Source organism: Hibiscus syriacus, unplaced genomic scaffold, assembly GCF_006381635.1.
Source record: "Hibiscus syriacus cultivar Baekdansim isolate YM2019G1 unplaced genomic scaffold, ASM638163v2 tig00110863_pilon, whole genome shotgun sequence".
Taxonomy (NCBI): domain Eukaryota; kingdom Viridiplantae; phylum Streptophyta; class Magnoliopsida; order Malvales; family Malvaceae; genus Hibiscus; species Hibiscus syriacus.
The window spans coordinates 621,124-638,337 of NW_024062892.1; the positions used below are offsets into that span (position 1 = coordinate 621,124).

General features: G+C 35.9%; 2 protein-coding genes, 1 long non-coding RNA gene and 1 pseudogene across 3 annotated transcripts; 2 read left to right on the plus strand and 2 right to left on the minus strand.

Moving 5' to 3' along the window:
* Nucleotides 1-892: 892 nt before the first annotated feature.
* On the minus strand, nucleotides 893-5,204 carry LOC120143714 (annotated as a pseudogene).
* A 1,358-nt stretch (nucleotides 5,205-6,562) lies between these two features.
* On the minus strand, nucleotides 6,563-7,044 carry LOC120143744. The gene is made up of 2 exons (XR_005517974.1): nucleotides 6,978-7,044; nucleotides 6,563-6,877 (listed from the first exon to the last, which is right to left on the minus strand). It is a non-coding gene; the product is annotated as an uncharacterized LOC120143744 (long non-coding RNA).
* Nucleotides 7,045-8,294: 1,250 nt separating this feature from the next.
* LOC120143711 (dnaJ protein ERDJ3B-like) lies at nucleotides 8,295-11,791 on the plus strand. Its single transcript, XM_039157958.1, has 10 exons — nucleotides 8,295-8,365; nucleotides 8,451-8,599; nucleotides 8,687-8,821; nucleotides 9,233-9,342; nucleotides 10,055-10,171; nucleotides 10,276-10,362; nucleotides 10,890-10,949; nucleotides 11,126-11,203; nucleotides 11,301-11,372; nucleotides 11,461-11,791. Exons 1-10 carry the CDS (start codon nucleotides 8,295-8,297, stop codon nucleotides 11,617-11,619), a joined length of 1,038 nt encoding a protein of 345 aa, XP_039013889.1. The 3' UTR covers nucleotides 11,620-11,791.
* A 1,613-nt stretch (nucleotides 11,792-13,404) lies between these two features.
* LOC120143752 (phospholipase A1 PLIP2, chloroplastic-like) lies at nucleotides 13,405-16,814 on the plus strand. The gene is made up of 5 exons (XM_039157986.1): nucleotides 13,405-14,203; nucleotides 14,597-15,109; nucleotides 15,212-15,271; nucleotides 15,512-15,928; nucleotides 16,008-16,814. The coding sequence occupies exons 1-5, from the start codon at nucleotides 13,532-13,534 to the stop codon at nucleotides 16,587-16,589; spliced, it is 2,244 nt and encodes a 747-aa protein (XP_039013917.1). The 5' UTR covers nucleotides 13,405-13,531; the 3' UTR covers nucleotides 16,590-16,814.
* The last annotated feature ends 400 nt before the right edge of the window (nucleotides 16,815-17,214 follow it).

Sequence of the window (17,214 nt, forward strand, 5' to 3'; positions counted from 1 at the left end):
TATTTTAAGAGATTTTTTTTTTTAAAATAAACTCCTAAAATCCAAATTTCCAATTATTATTATTGTCGTCGGTTATATATGTTCGGTTTTCTACTGATTGACTATCTCTTTATTGTCGTCCCAATGGCAATACTTTAGATTCTTAAACGTTAATTCCTGAATCTCTCTAAATCCTTCGTATCCTAATCCCTTCTTCCTTCAGTTGTTCCTTCTCCTCTTATTGTTGTCGGCAATGAGTTTCCAATAGAGGGAAAAAGGGTGGGTGTTCGAGAAGGAGAATAGAGATTGGGATGACGACAAGGGGATAATCGGTCAGTGGAAGGCATACGACGATTGAGTAGGTGTTCGACGATGGAGGCGGGAGCCGATGATAATTGAAATTTGAATTTTTTTTTATATATAGATTTTACGAAAATTTGATCTTTTTAAAAGAAATTTAAGTTTTTCGGTAAATTAAATTTTCAAAAATTTGTAGACACACCATGTGTAATGATTTGAGTGGTTAACGATTTTTGTAACAGATTTGGCCTTAATAACCAAGAAAACGTTATACACTTGATTGATAAAAAAGCTTAAAACACTTTAAGTGAACATTTTAAATTAAAACCTCTATTATATTACTAAGATGATATTAAAAAAATATTTTCTAAATAAAATTATAATTATACTTTATATTTTTATTAAATTACAATTATAACAATATTTGATAATAATGATTAATATGATCTTAATGAATTTTATCAAAAAACAATAAGGGCAAATATGCTCATGTTTATATGGGTTAAACCCCGATTGAGGTTCCAACAGATTTATCTAGGAAGCTGTCATAAGCAAATGCGTAGATTTGATACTCAGACTCTAATGAACTCATTCTAGTAATTGCTTTGTTGCTGCCTACTGAGAAACTTTACAAGTCAGATTCTTCTGATGGTGGAAAGCTAGCAGCATCTGCCTTCAGAGGGTGATCTTCAAGGTGAAGCAAGCAATGATGCAGATGCTGTAGGTCATTAACACAAATCTTCTTCATCCGTATTCACCTTTCCATGTCAGTCAAATGCCCACCAATTTTAAACACCACGTCATCATCTTCAGCATTGCCATTTTCGGTCATTGCAGTTGAAGGAGACTCACTATGTGGTAAACAAGCTGACCATTTGGACTCATCCATGACTTTAGAGTTCAATCTATCAATAAGAATATCTACATTGTTAGTATGAACCAACTTACAACATGGCAGCATCAACGCTTGTATAACAAAAAACCCTGAATACCATTTTACCTTGCTGCTTTTTCCAAGTACAAATAATTAGTAAAGCAAATAGTTGTCCTGCATAATATGACAAGTCATATAATATTTTAAACCACATAAAATGGGTACATGGGGAAAAAGTTTTACTAGAAACTATCTCGGTAGGGAGGGATTAATGTTGCTCAAACCATAATATTGGCAAGCCCTACTAAAAGAAACCATTCATTGATAGCATTGAATGGGTTAAAATCAGAATAATTTATGTATTTGATGACAAAACAATCACTAATTTTGTGTAAATCAAACAAACTACTAATTGACGCAAACAGAATGGTTCCTCTTCTATGGTTCAACTAGCTTAAAAGTTACCTTTCAAATGTGAGATTCAAACCTGCATAGAAAATTTTCATTTATATTATACTAACCTCAGCCTGCTTGCTGCTCACTCCTCTCTCTAGAGGAGCTTATGCCTTCGCTTGTTACGACTAAACAACTAAGCCAGGAGAGGAAGATCTATTAGCTAATCAATGACCTCAACATGAACAAACTGCCAGAGATTTCTGATTCAGACCTGAAGACACCCTATCCCTCCAACACTAAAGAGAAATTCATTTCAAAAGAGGAGGAAGAATCTCCTCAGTTTCAGTAGCAAAATGTTCCATTTTAATATCACATTTCTAAAATGGCACTTAATTACCTATCACTATCGAGAAAATCTAAAAGCAACAAAAGCAAAGCACAATGTGACTAGCATTGCCAACAAGAAATGCCCTAATAAGCTTATTAAGACTTCAATTTCACTCAGATTATTGCCTCTAGTCTTCATACATGTTCCACTTCCATCTTACCACATGGGTGACAAACATGCACGATCATGATTATATCCAAATAAAATAATTTAAAAAGATCTGCAAGATTGTAACCAATATTAATAGAATGGTGAACATTTTTTACTTTTTTAGTATGGTCTTTGTGTCTGGCTCACCGTTCACGCTAAATGAGGCATCCACAACATCCGCTTTCAACCTCACAAGACCCTCCAAAAGGCCACATGATTTGCACTTAAAGTGTATTGTTGATTCTGCAGTCTCGAAGCTGATGTTCCTAATTCTAATTATAGCAATCTCTGAAGACTGCAGTGGCCATATTTGGTGAGAGACTTCCTTCGGTGATACATAGCCCATTGATAGTGCTTTCTTTCTTGACTTCTCAAGCTGGAAAAAGCATATATTAACACTTATTATTTTTTTTGATAAGAATTTCAGGCCTCGTTAAAAACCCCCTTCTTGATTGTTGGAGCTAGTAGTGTAGCTCCTTAATCAGCGGAAAGAGGAAAAGAGTGCCTAAGGATTTTATTGCACATAAGAGATTACAAAAGATACAACTTTACAAACACCTATAACAGAACCGATGAACAAAAACAACCTAAAACCACCAATAAATAGCACCACTAGACCAGCCAATTCCTTCATTAGGTAAGACATCAACCTCTAAATTGGCTATCCTATTAACCAAATCTAACAACACCTAATGCAAAACAAACCAACATTACAACCAAAAACTTGAAAAAAAAACGCCTCTGAAAACATATGCCAAACAATTGGAGGATCAAGTTCTAATGAGATATCGCAATCTTCGGGGACCCAAGAGTTAGGTTTGAAGGATGGATCAACTTCATGCACCATAATCTTGAATAAATTATCACCGACCTTCAATTCCAACAACTCATCAATTCTCACTTGATATTTTGTGAGTATTTGGATTTTAGCCCGATCAAAAGATGATGGAAACTCGCAACTTTTGTCGATTGATAATAATTTGCCCCACTTTGTTGCAATGCTTTTGAAAGTATCCCAATTCCAAGCGTGAAAAGGAATACCTTCGCAAACTAACCACACGCGACGACAATTCACCACTAGGCTCTCGGACCAAGTTTCCACTCTGGAAAACCATTCTGTAAGAGTCTCTAGATAGTCATCCTTCACGATTCTCAACGAATCAGAGTCTTCAAAAACCATTAGAACTACATTTGCAGCAGCTCTCATAAGCGTGAAGCCAGCAAGTCCTTTGGCTTGAATTTGGTTAGCAAGATTACCAATTTTAATGAAGTTCTTGCACCACCCCACAAGACAGTTACTCAGCTCGTGTAGCTTATCCTCGTCCACAACGCCCTCAACTTCAGAGAATTTAATCCCCGAAATATCTTCCAGCCCAGACTTACGGCAAACAACAGTCGATGACTTTCTCCAGTAAGATTGTCGGGGTCTGTACTTAGCCAAAGAGACTCTAACTTTGCTTCCATAAATATGATTACCATTCATCTTTGAAATCGCTATCTTGGCTTCTTTAATTGTTGCAAAGCGAATAAACCCAAAACGAACCCCTTGCGAGTTTCTTTTTTTTGGGAATGAAGGCATCAATAACTTTCCCGTAAGTGCAAAAAATAGACCGAAGTCTCTTCCAATGTATCGTCTCTGGAAGATTTTTAATAAAAATCGTGTAACAACCATTTTTGAACCCATTCCCGAAACTTGGTTGACCTTCTTTCGACCAATTATGAAAACCAGTTCTACTCCTTCTCGCTACTTCGAGAAAATCTTCATTAGAGAAACCTTTCATAGTGCTCTCCTTGGTTCCATCTTGATCAATATCGGTGTTAGGAAGAGTTGGTACTGCCTGAACTATTGAAAACTTCCCGACCCTATGATTTCCTCCTTGAGAATAAGACCGACCAATGTCATCTTTTTTAACAGGTGGCTGACAATCCAATGTTGCTTTATCAGAGCACTGCTTCAGAGGATAGGGTGAATGTGGACTGTCACCTGACCTCTCTAAATACGTTCCCAAACTTTGCTGATTTTGGGACGTAGAATCTTTTCTGAAAGTAATACCGTCGGGCTCAACTGTCCAACCAGCTTCACGAGCCAAGGCAGCTAAAACATCATTCATAGCAGCATTCTGGGGAATAGGGAAATTACCGAACTGCCTCAAACCAGCCAGCAAACGTCTGGTGAAAACTCGTCTGTATCGTTTCCGAATCTTTGCGTTCTCCTTTTCATTCTCCTTTGAACGTTTTTCCTTACCAGAAAAAGATGAAGTGTTTGCAGCGACGAGTCCAGCGGTTTTGAACTGCCTACCTCGTGATATTGTATCCTCCAGCATTTTAAGTTCCTGTTCTCGCTTCTTCAAATCAGCCACAAGAGATTTGAGTTCCTTCACTCTCGCTTCTAAATCCTTGGCTTCAAGAGGGAGAGATGAAATCCTAGTCGTTGAAGGAGGAGCAGAACAATGACCTGCAGAGGATGCATCCACCGCATCTGATGCAGCAGACCTTGGAGCATCCACCACGTCTGTTGCAGCAGACCTTCGATGTCGCCTGGGTTGGGACGGTGGTTGAGGTGCCATGGATAGATCGAAACTTACAGAGCAAAAAGCAACGATTCTTTACGCAAGGAAACGCGGGTTCTGGTCACGGAGAGAAGACGAGTTCGAAGGTGAGACAGTGTCGAACGCTGACGGCGGGATGCGACGGTAGATAACAGAGGAAGCTGTGAAGATTTGCGTCAAATGGCAGTGATTTTCGCAAATCTAAGACCAGATCCGAAAACACCGTTAGCCGACGAACCTCCCAGGAAAAAACGCATCAAAAGTAGGTCGGAGTAAGGCGGCGGACAGCTGACGGAGGCGGCGGGTGGCGGACGACGATGGAGGACAATGGGTGTTTGACGGAGGAGAGAAAAGATTCAAAACGGGCTCGTGAAAATTCAAAATTTGAAATCACCTGGGTTAGAGGGGGGGAAATGGAAAAGGAAAAGGAAAGTTCTACAGTCAAGAAAGAAAAATACCTTAAATTCAATGTCACAACAATCAAGTCCATTTGGAACTGACCTATTGGTAAACTTTGAAACCTTGCCAAAAACTGAAATAGCCTCCTTCAACTCGAGACAGTTGATTATAGAAGAAGGTACATTCTTAATCGTAACAGAATGTGGAGTTCTGAATTAGATTTTTTTTCATTATTGTTCTGAAGATCTAAAGAAGGAAGAGAAGACTTCCCAACTTTATGTGCTACATCCTTGATGTTAAGGTGGTTATCTTCCTTAAAAGATGATCAATTTAACTTCTTTTCAGCACTGCCGATTTTCGACATAAAATGGAGAATTTAGATGGTGATCGAAGTCAGAGCACAATTCAAGAGGAAATAGCAGTGAAAGTTTATTCATTATACATGCACTAGCAGCGGAATGTCAAAAGGAAAATAAACAAAAGAACATACAGGAACGATCACACACACACAGCCAGCTCATACATGATTGGTAATAGAGAGAGGAAAGGGAGGATAAGAAATACATAGAATGCCTACCACAAAATGATCATGCTTTCCTATCTTCAGATTCCGAATAATACCTCCAAATCGTTCCACCGGTAAGCCTAATTCTGCAAAATCATCATCTGTTGAAGTATGCAATGACCGCTTTAAGCTCTCAAACCCTTTTGACTGGATGCTGCAACCACCCTTATCATAAGATAACCTCATATATAATATGTGCAAATAGAATCTATGAATTCCAGTATTAGATATACCATGCACATAATGCACTAATTGTTTATGATTCAAATCAGAAAGTGCACTACTCGAATGTATGGAAATTTTGGAAAATAAAACAGCTGCTTGATTCTGCTCCTAAAATCTGCAAGAATGTTAGCACACAGAAAAGCTTTACAGTTTTCAAAGAGGCATTAATTATTGCATTATTCTTATCTTCTCATACATTCCAAAATAATAACATTAAAAACGAAAGCATGTTGATGAAAAACAGGAGCATGATGCTAGTAGAGAGTATTGATTCAAATGATACCCTCAGGAATGTTATTATATGAGCACGTTGGTTAAAACAACTGTTCTAATGGAATAATAAAGTATGCATTACACAAGAACTGTAGAACCTCTTGAACAGACTACTATTGAAATTACACTACATCTCAAAGCCAATGCTACCAAGGCATGTCAACAAGCAGGTCAAAATAATGGCCCGACCACACATAAATGAAGTTTCATCCATCAATCTACTAAAGCAAACAAAGTCAAACAATGACTCTTTATCATAATAACAAATAAGCTTTCCCATCCTGCATCAATAAACCATGCTGGGTGCCTTTCGGAATACTTTTATGCAATAATGTAATAAAGACGACAATAGTTGCTACGCCCACTGTTAATCCTAGACTATAGTGTCCAAATTCCTACCAAGATATGACTTACTAGTTAATACTAATAAAAGATAAACCCTTAACAGAACTACCCACAAATGGTTTTTTGTCAAACATCATCCCATCATGGTATTAAACTTAAGACACAAATCACCACTAAATTGTCAATAATCAGATTTACAGAGGCGCCTGGGAAACAAATAAACTTTAAACCTAAGTGATAAATGCCGAAACTCTTTTTCACATTGTTCGATCAATTTATACCATAACACAAAGAAATGTAGAGCATTGAGAAGGCTAAATTGTAAACGAACAATAAGAATACATTAAAGAAACCAACTCGTAATAAAATAAGCAGAGAAACTTGCCAGGTAATAAGAAGCGCTATTTTCCTGGCTGAAACAAAGCCACTATAACCTGGGGGGAAATTATTCAGTGCGTCAGTTTCATCGTTTTGGGTTTATTGCGAGTTAAAATAGGGAAGAGGTGGAAAAGGCTACATTTTTTTATAACTTACCGGTGAATAGATGATAAACTGGAACTTGGAATCCGCGGTTAAGCATCGCCTCCGAGCTTTCTTGCAGCGCCATTCACGTTGAAGTTTAATGCTTGTATTGATTACAATTTTAAGAGTTAATTATTCCAATTACCGTTGAAGTTTAATGTTTGTATTAATTTTATTATTAAACTCTAAATTGATATGACAATGTTATTGAATTTGAGGATTTTTGGGGGTTTATTCTAAAATTCGAACAGTAAGAAACATTATTTAGAGAAGACAAAAATTACCTCAAAACTAGTCTCATTGAATGATCACTGGTGGAGTTCAAATTATTCGCATGTCGAACTATTTGATGGATTTTCATCAATTTTGAATGATCATTGGAGGAGTTCAAATTATTCGCATGTCGAACTATTCGATGAATTTTCGTCAATTTTGAATGAATTTCATGAAAAACCAATCATTTGAGAAAAAAAAAGTAAAATACAAATATTTTGGTATCAATCTTTCTATTAATAATGACTTCTAATAGGCGATGATTGGATGTCAACGACAATCAGAATGTTTAATGCTTAAAATTGAAGTGTTTTAAAGCATGATGATAAAATTGATGCACAAATTAAAATGTTTATATAGTCCTTAAAACGACGTCATTTTGAGCATTAATATAATCACATAAAAAATATTATTTTGACCATGTCATCACATTACATAAATTATTGTCCATATCATTACATCGTTTTTATGTTAACGTTCTAGTAACATAATTGAAGATAAAATTAAAATTTAATGCTACAATCATATCATTTTAAAGTTTATGATAAAAAGTGCAGTGGTATTTGTAGTAATTTACCCTAATTTTAAATCGCTTTGCAAATAAAGTTTACATTTTCCAGGGAAGCAGATATACGACGCAGGAAGATGGCGATTCAATCCACGTGGCGAAAGTCTATTGGAGAAAACAAGAAGAAGCCTGCGCCCATTGGCCAATTTTCTCAAGAACACGTAGCAAAAGTTTTAGTCCCCAAAGTTGAGTCGTTTGATTCCTCATGCTTCGCTTCGCTCTCTTTTCGCGTCTACTGTTGCTTTCTTATTATTTGTTTAAATGTTTTGAGCAACAAAACCCGGTTTCGAAGCACTTAAGCTTAAAAAAAACGCTCCATTGAAGAAAATAAATTATAGAAAAGCAGAGCCAAAGCTTGGGAATCCCTTCCCGTATTCTCTCTCTCTCAAGATCATTCTTCATTTAGTGGGAATCGAAGATCTGATAACAGTTTTGTAAACATTTCATAAGTTCCGGAGAGATCCAGTTTCTCTCCTGATATCAAATCCATGGCGCTTTCAAGAACGAAGATACTTTTTCTGTTGTTCGCTCTGTCTTACGCAATTGTCTCCATTGCAGGGCATGGGCTAATTTTCTCTTATTATTTTTTTTGTTAATGAAATGCGTTTTTATAAATGTGGAAATTTGTGATGATTTTGCTTCAGGAAGAATTATTACGATATATTGCAAGTGCCGAAAGGAGCATCGGATGAGCAGATCAAAAGAGCGTATAGAAAGCTGGCATTGAAGTACCATCCTGATAAGAACCCCGGCAATGAAGAGGCCAATAAGCGATTTGCTGAGATTAACAATGGTGATAAAAATTTGGTGCTTATCATTATTATTTGTATTTTTGAAAAATTAGTTGAATGATGGAATGGATTTTTTTGATAATGATTAGCTTATGAGGTGTTGTCGGATAGCGAAAAGAGGGGCATATATGATAGATATGGCGAAGAGGGCCTGAAGCAGCATGCTGCTAGCGGAGGCAGAGGAGGAGGAATGGGAGTAAATATTCAGGACATTTTTAGCTCGTAAGATATTTGAATTTTAACAGTCGATTGCATTTAATCATCTTAATAGCGGTTGACTAGTAGTTAAATGTTATTATAAATGATGTGCGGACATTTAGAAGCCAATCAATGTTGCTTAAGTTTATCTTGGGCATGCTAATGTTCCCAAATTCAGGTTACTTACCATTACTTTATTGTTGATTATGTTTAGTTTTTAAGATGATGATGTGTGAAATCAACAATGGTGGTTGACTTATAATTTGGATGATATACGTTGATGATGGTTTAAACATTTAAAAACCGTCTACCTACTCCTACATTCACTTAGTTTACACGTGACTATCCATCAAATTTTAGGAATTGTATACTTATTTTTATGTGTTATTCTGATTTCAACCACCTATGATTGCTGACAAGATAGTGATTTCTTCAGGTTTTTGGTGGAGGCCAGGCAGAAGAGGAAGAGAGAATTGTGAAGGGTAATGATGTAATTGTTGAATTGGATGCAACACTTGAAGATTTATACATGGGAGGGTCGCTTAAGGTGAGAAATTACATGCTCTAGTAAAAATTTCTCATCCTTAATCCAAATTGATAGCTGATCAGTGTTCAGTCATCTTGACTTGTGTGGAACCAATTTTTTTTTTTTTTTGCATACCTTTTACCTTAATTAATGTCTTAACTGAGCTGTTAGTCTGTGTGAATGGTTGTGAGCATATGGTGTTATGTACTTATATTGCCTTTTTGACCTGAGAAGCAGGTTTTTGTAAACAGAATCATGCATTTGAGTACACTTTTGCTTTCTCAGGATATTAGTAGTTTAATTATATCCATGTAGTAATAACTAAATTTGTACACATAGATACTTCAGCTGTCTCGCATGTTTTGTGGACCCTTAACAATGACAAGGCTAGATTCTTTATTTCTTCCGAACATCAGTGTTTATCAGCTATAAGGCATCATAGTATATGGTATGATGCAAAATGAAGCCATGTAATGTTCTGACCCGTATTTGCTAGGCGCTAGATGATTAAACTTTCCTCCATGTTAGAGTTTTTAAGGAAATTGTCTGTAGTCTAAAAGAAAGTTGTTAGGCTGTGTTTGGAGCTAGTCGTTTGTACTTGGCAACTTTTTTTCTGATTTTTATTTCCTAAAAAGCTAGTCAATTGCCTTTCTGTTCCCCCTGCTTCATTCCCAATCATTCTTCTCAATGTTCTTACTTTATAGAAAAGTAACATTGATCTGGAATTTACCAGGTTTGGAGGGAGAAAAACATCTTAAAGCCGGCTCCTGGTAAACGACGCTGTAACTGCAGAAATGAGGTCTATCATAAGCAAATTGGTCCAGGGATGTTCCAACAGATGACAGAACAGGTACTGTGGCTTTATTGTGTTTCTTTTTATTGATTTTATGTTTCACACTAGTAATGTACTAGATCCATTTCCTCTGCCTTTTTACACTGCTTTTCTTTTCTTAGGTTTGTGAGCAGTGCCAAAATGTGAAATATGAACGAGAGGGGTACTTTGTCACAGTTGATATTGAGAAAGGAATGCAAGATGGACAGGTAAGTTTTTTTAGTTTTTTATTTTGTTGTATTTTCTTGGAGTGCTTGTTGATACTGTTGTCCATTTTTCTTATTTAATGGTAAAAAAAATAGCAATGCATGAAATCTTAAGAAAGTGATAGAGGATAAACTTATGTGACATTAAAAGTTTGTTGAATTATCGTTATGATTCTCTGTGCTTCTCTTAAAAAAGACAATTATGAGCAGAAATTCAGAATGATTAATTATGTATCAAGTTTTTCTGACGTGTTTTGTTGTTCCTTATTAATTCAAGGGGGGAATAAAAACGGGCTGAGGAATGTTATTTGGTAAAATCTTAAGAGCATGTCTAAATGTAGCACATTTTTTTTTTCAGATTCATTCATTTGACAATTTTATCCGTGTTTCTTGTCCAACTTCAGTTCTGGAATTTTGTAGTTTTTATCATATTGTAGTTTTATCACACTGCTAGGAGTAGGACAGTTGCATATTCATCTAGTCATTACTGTTTTTGAATTCGGAATAATTTGTTCCTTTACCTCATACAGGAGGTGGTTTTTTATGAAGATGGTGAGCCTATAATAGATGGAGAACCCGGAGATTTGAAGGTTAGACTTAAATTAGTGATGAAAATTTCCCATTCTATGTAGCTCAATTATTGTGCTAATCGCTGGGCATTGGGCAAGACCGGTAGATTAATTTCCGGTCGAAATTTGGTTGCTGCCTTAGTAAGTATAGTGGATTTTACTCATTCTTGCTCATGTAAGACTCGCATTTTCTGCAGTTCCTCATTCGTACAGCACCCCATGACCGGTTCAGGAGGGAAGGCAATGACTTGCACACCACTATCACTATAACACTTGTAAGATTCAATTTTCTAAGCTTGACAAGTCTCAATGTTTCGTCGTCCTTCCAACTACACTACTATGAACTAATTTCCGTGTCATAACTTAATCTAGGCTCAAGCTCTTGTTGGTTTTGAGAAGACCATTAAACACCTTGATGACCATTTAGTAGACATTGGCTCTAAGGTAAGCATGACATGTCCCATGTAGATTTGATTTGGTTGCCTGAAATCAAAACTTTATCCAAAGTAAGAAGTGATTTTGTATCCCATAGGGTATTACTAAGCCAAAAGAAGTAAGAAAGTTCAAAGGGGAAGGAATGCCATTGCATTTCAGCAACAAGAAAGGAGATCTCTACGTTACCTTTGAGGTTTTGTTCCCGACATCGCTTACGGATGATCAAAAGGCGAAAATCAAGTCTATTCTTGGCTAGGATTAGAAGATAACCATATTCTTTGGGGAAGGGCTGGGTCATAAACTGTTCCTTTTGTAACGTTCGATGAGGATACATATAAGCTAGGAAATCTGGAGGGTTTCAAAATTTTCTTCATTCCCTTTGTCACCAATGTGCTCCATTAACAAATTAGTTTGCAGTGTCTGAAAAATACGTTCGAGTTTCCAGCAATTTGGAGAGGTTTTGGTCTCGTTTCTTCTTTTTCTTTTTGTGTGCGTTTCATAAAATAGCAATTTTACTCTTCTTTTCCTGCTTTCTATCAAAATATCATGCGGACGGGGTTTAGAAAAATATCATAACGCGTTAAACATATAAATATATGCTACTGTTAGATCATATTGAAAAGATTATCTTATAAAATTCATTATAATATTCGATCTAAATAAATGTTAAATATTAATGATTAAAAATAAAAGATAAAGCTTTTAATTTTAATTTACTTTTAGTGATATTCACTTCTAGAAAATTTGAAAATATCATATGTGAAATACTCTTAACAATTCTTATTATATTTGTGTCCCTTTATGTCAAATATTTCAAAGAATATAAATATCTCAAAATCATAATACTAATTGCTGAAAATTTGATTAATTATTTAATATACTAGACTTTCAAATTTCCTTCAACGAAATCATAATTCTCAATACAACTTAATCAGCAATTGACACAAAATTTAAAATAAATTATCATAAAAATTTAAGATTAACGATATAAATATTTATCAATCAGAAAATATATAAAAGTTCATTATGATTTTAAATGAATTAGTGATATGATTTGTTTTTTATTTTAAATTATTGTTAAGTGTATTGATGAATCATACTAAACAATTACTTATATTTATCTAAAACAGGTTTCACTCTTATTTTTCAACAAATTAATATAAATAAGAATAAATTTTATCATTAGTCATTAAATTATTATTTTCACTTTTATATTTTCGTTAGAGATATTTTTTTAGATAAAATACCATTAATATTATATTTGTTAGATAAAACTTAATTAATATTATAATTTTTATTTTCATTATTCACAATTAAAAAATTAATAAAAATAATAACTTAATTTAATATAATAATGATTTTAATTCTCAAAATTGACAATATATGATAATAATAATAATATACATTATAATATTTTATTTATAATTTAAAATAATATTTAACGGTATAATTTACCCATAAATAATAAAGATTGTATATCTTCCATATCTATAACTTATATTTAAACATAAATGAATGTTTTATAGTAAATAAAAGCCATTTATGAGAATACGAATAAGAAGTAATTTTTTAATATGAATAAAATAAAAATGAAAAAGATTATTTAATACAATAAAAATACTTCTAAAATTAAAACTATTCAGCTACGTACAGCGAGCAAACAAATCCAAAATTGACGTATATAGCAAAACAGTAATGACAAAAAGTAAAATGAAATACTAATAGAGAGAAACGCGTCGCATGCTGGAAACGTGTTGTTCTGTAGAGACGTACAGATCAAACTTTACGTTTGGTTTTCGAGTTTATACTGCACCGTAATCCTGTGACGTGGCAGACAAATATTATCCCCACTCCCACGCAGTCTGGAAACAAACACGGCACGAGACTCAATCCAAGACGCCGCCGTTTCAATCTCACGGTTAAGTTATTATAAAGAGAAGAATTCCCGAATCTTGTTTGCCCCTCTTTTGAATTTGATTGTTATAATCGGGTAGAAGAAACAACGAAGGAGAGACGAAACGATAGTAGTTATATATTTCAAAAGATTGTTTGGTTACGTCTACAAGCTTTAGCACCTTGCTTGTTTCCAGCCTGCTATTGTGCTCTGTGATTTTTTTCTTTATATTTTTACGTTTCTGAAGAGAAGCTGAGGGAATCCGGGAACGGTAATGGATGGGCTTTGTTTGAAACCGGGGATTCATGGGATGGCGCCGGCGATCTCCGTGACTGGACCAGTGGAATGTAGGACTCACACGACGCAAATCAGCGCCTTGTCTCGGTCTTCGGTGGATCATAGATCGACATCGACGTCGTCTTCGGCTGCGGTTCCTCCGCAGAAGACGGCTTTTTCCAGATTCTCATTTCGGTATCCTTTAAAATCTTGGTGGCCCGGTGGTGGAGGTGGGAATAATAAGAGATACAACGGGTTGGCCGTTGAAGACGTCGTTTTGGTGGAGAATAATAACGGGGAGGCAACGAAAGTACACGTGGAAGACGTGAATGGTGAGGCGACGGCGGATGGGCGGAATGAGAATTGGGTTTTGAAGATTTTGCACGTCAAGTCGTTGTGGAAAGAAAGCGAAAAAGAGGAAAGAAACAACGCCGACGAAGAAGAGGAGGCTGAAGGAGAAAACAATGGAAACGGTGTCGTCAATGGTGATGAAGAAATCTGTGAATTCTGTAGAGTTGTTGATGATGATGATAAAAGTGAAGAAAAGGATATTGAAATCGATAAAGATTCCTTTTCCAAGATGCTACGAAGGGTGTCTTTAGCTGAAGCCAAGTTATACGCTCAATTGTCGTACCTTGGAAACTTGGCTTACGAGATTCAAAATATTAAGGTAACAAACTCTGCTATTTGTTTTTCCTTCATTTTTCTTCATATTTTATTCGTTCATTTATAAATGTTGGAGACGTTTTTCTTTTATTGCTTTTGTCAATGGACATAGTTAATGATCTGTTTCTGGGTTTCTAAGACCTGACATTAAGTAATTCAGTCTGTAATAAGTTGCACCAAAACTGCAAATTTTAAATCTTTAGTACTTTTGTGAAAAAGATCTATTAATTTTCTATTAAGGCCGAGCTCGGATGCTGTTTTTTTTTTTAAACTTTCGATCGATTTCTCTCTAAATTTTATCCTGGTTCACAAACACCCACATGTAGTCCTTTCATATGTCTATGAAGAAGTAACATGTATTTTCTTTTCTCCATTTACCTATTGGGATAAAATTCAGCCTCAAAATCTCCTAAAAGATTGTGGTTTAAGAATGGTTACTTCATCATTAGATAAGAGAGAACTGGGAACGAAAACTGAGAAAAATAATGAGGAAATTGGTTTGTCATCTGAAAATCCAACCTCGAAAAGTAATGAGAGGGATGATGCAGAAGGACAAGAGAAGAAAAATCTTGGTTCTCGGTTCAGTGCCTCTGCTGCATATCAAATAGCTGCCTCTGCTGCTTCTTATTTGCATTCCCATACAGTGGCCGTACTTCCTTTCAAATCATCAAATCCTGAAAACAGTAAAGGTTCATCTGAAGAGGGCAGTTTAAGTGATAGCAGTTCTGATATGATAATCTCCAATGTGGCTTCTTTAGTGGCAACCACAGACTCTGTGACTGCTGTGGTTGCTGCTAAAGAAGAAGTGAAGCAGGCTGTTGCCGATGATTTGAACTCAACACATTCATCACCTTGCGAGTGGTTTATATGCGACGATGATCAGAGTGCTACTAGATTCTTTGTAATTCAGGTTGGTAACATAACTACTTTTTAACTGTTACACTATCCAACTTGTTATTTTGCCTTTTTCTTTTCCATTTGGTTTTAATCAAATTATGATGTGTATCTGTAGGGATCCGAGACACTGGCATCTTGGCAGGCAAATCTACTTTTTGAGCCTGTTCAATTTGAGGTATTTTCTTGAAAAATATGTTGGTTTGCTGCTCTGCTTGAAAACCTTTGTTTTGATTCGTAAATGTTCAAGATGCTCATAGAAATTGCATCATATTTCAATTTCTGAACCTTTTCAGATAAGAGAATCAGGAATTCTGAACCTCTGCTTTGAGTGTGCTAGTTAAAAACCGTAGAGGAATGAGTAAAATGTATTTATTTTCCTGTTACTGATCCTTGCAATAAAATCTTCTTGGTTTAGGGATTTGATATTCTTGTGCATAGAGGTATATATGAGGCTGCTAAAGGAATGTATGAACAAATGTTGCCTCAAGTGCGTTCCCACTTAAAATCACATGGCAAGCATGCAGCTTTCCGCTTCACTGGGCACTCCCTTGGTGGCAGCTTGTCACTACTAATAAATCTCATGTTGCTTATAAGAGGTGAAGTGCCAGCTTCTTCCCTACTTCCTGTTGTAACCTTTGGATCTCCAAGCATTATGTGTGGGGGTGACGGTCTTCTTCGCAAACTTGGCTTACCACGAAGTCATGTTCAATCAGTCACAATGCACAGAGACATTGTTCCCCGAGCTTTCTCTTGCAGTTATCCTAATCATGTTGCGGAGCTTTTAAAGGCTATTAATGGAAAATTTCGCCATCTTCCTTGTCTTGAAAATCAGGTAATGTTTCTGAAATATTAAAAATCTATATGCAACTACGATAGGACACGGAGCTAACTCTTTGTTTCTCTAACTACAGAAGGTATTGTATGCACCAATGGGGCAAATTATGATTTTACAACCAGACAAGAAATTCTCTCCACATCATCATCTCCTTCCTTCAGGAACCGGTCTATATTGCCTAAGTTGTCAAATGTCAGGTAATGATAGTGAAGAAAAGCTGCTCCGAGCTGCACAGAGAGTTTTCTTTAACTCTCCACATCCACTTGAGATCTTAAGTGACCGTTCCGCATATGGTTCTGAAGGAACAATCCAAAGAGACCATGACATGAATTCTTACTTAAAATGTGTTCAAGGCGTGATCCGTCAAGAGCTAAAACGCATCAGGAAGACCAGGAGAGAGCAGCGGCGCAAGGTCTGGTGGCCCCTGATATTTCCCCATGAAATAAATGCCGGCGGTATCATTCTTGGGAGGTCTAGAGCAACAATCAATGCAGGGCGGGAGCAATTCAACTTTGCTGGCGTTTTACATACCGGGGGAGAATCGTTGAAACGATTTACCAGGCTTGTTGCATCACAGCACATGCACTTGCTTGTGGTTCTTCTGTTCCCTGCCAAGCTGTTACTCGTTGGTGCGTACAGTTTGATCAGTCTTAGCTGATGCCAGCTTATTTGGTAGGTCATGTAATGTTTCCTCCTGGGAAGTTTAGGCAGGTGGATGCAAGTGGCATGCTAGATTCATTATTCATTGATTTATAAAAGGAACCCCAAAAAACATTCTTTTTTCTTTCTTTACAAATTTCAATCATATGGGAGTGTCAAATAGATTTATTGAGATATAAACATTTGTTTATGAATGATGGGAAATGAAAGAGAAAAAAAATATAAACTTATGAAATTTTGGATATTGTATTGTGTGTTCATCTGTTTGGAACAATAGTAGTTGATATTTCCTCTAGTATTTGGCCAAAGCCGACGATTTTTACCCGAGACTGGTTAGAGAAAACGATGGTCAAATTGATGGGTTTTGTGCCGTCCTTGCCTTGGCATATCTACGAAATTAAGATATTGCTCCGGTGCTATAAAAATATCACGGACAATAATATTTCAACTTGCTGGTATTTTTGAGTGGATCGGATTTAATTAAGCACAGACAAATATCTGTCATGATTAGTCACGCACAAAATATGTCACAAAACTAGGTACAAAATATATCACGAAATTAGGCAAATTTCAATCTTGGAAGATACGTAATCTTTGGGAAAAGGAATTTTATTTGCATGTGT

Excerpts from the sequence above, each read along its gene's own strand:
- LOC120143711 (XM_039157958.1), top strand. The coding sequence starts at position 8,295 with ATGGCGCTTTCAAGAACGAAGATACTTTTTCTGTTGTTCGCTCTGTCT. Across the intron at positions 8,366-8,450 it reads GCAATTGTCTCCATTGCAGG|GAAGAATTATTACGATATAT; the intron begins GCATGGGCTAAT and ends ATTTTGCTTCAG. Across the intron at positions 10,172-10,275 it reads TCCAACAGATGACAGAACAG|GTTTGTGAGCAGTGCCAAAA; the intron begins GTACTGTGGCTT and ends TTCTTTTCTTAG.
- LOC120143752 (XM_039157986.1), top strand. The coding sequence starts at position 13,532 with ATGGATGGGCTTTGTTTGAAACCGGGGATTCATGGGATGGCGCCGGCG. Across the intron at positions 14,204-14,596 it reads ACGAGATTCAAAATATTAAG|CCTCAAAATCTCCTAAAAGA; the intron begins GTAACAAACTCT and ends GATAAAATTCAG. Across the intron at positions 15,272-15,511 it reads TTGAGCCTGTTCAATTTGAG|GGATTTGATATTCTTGTGCA; the intron begins GTATTTTCTTGA and ends TTCTTGGTTTAG.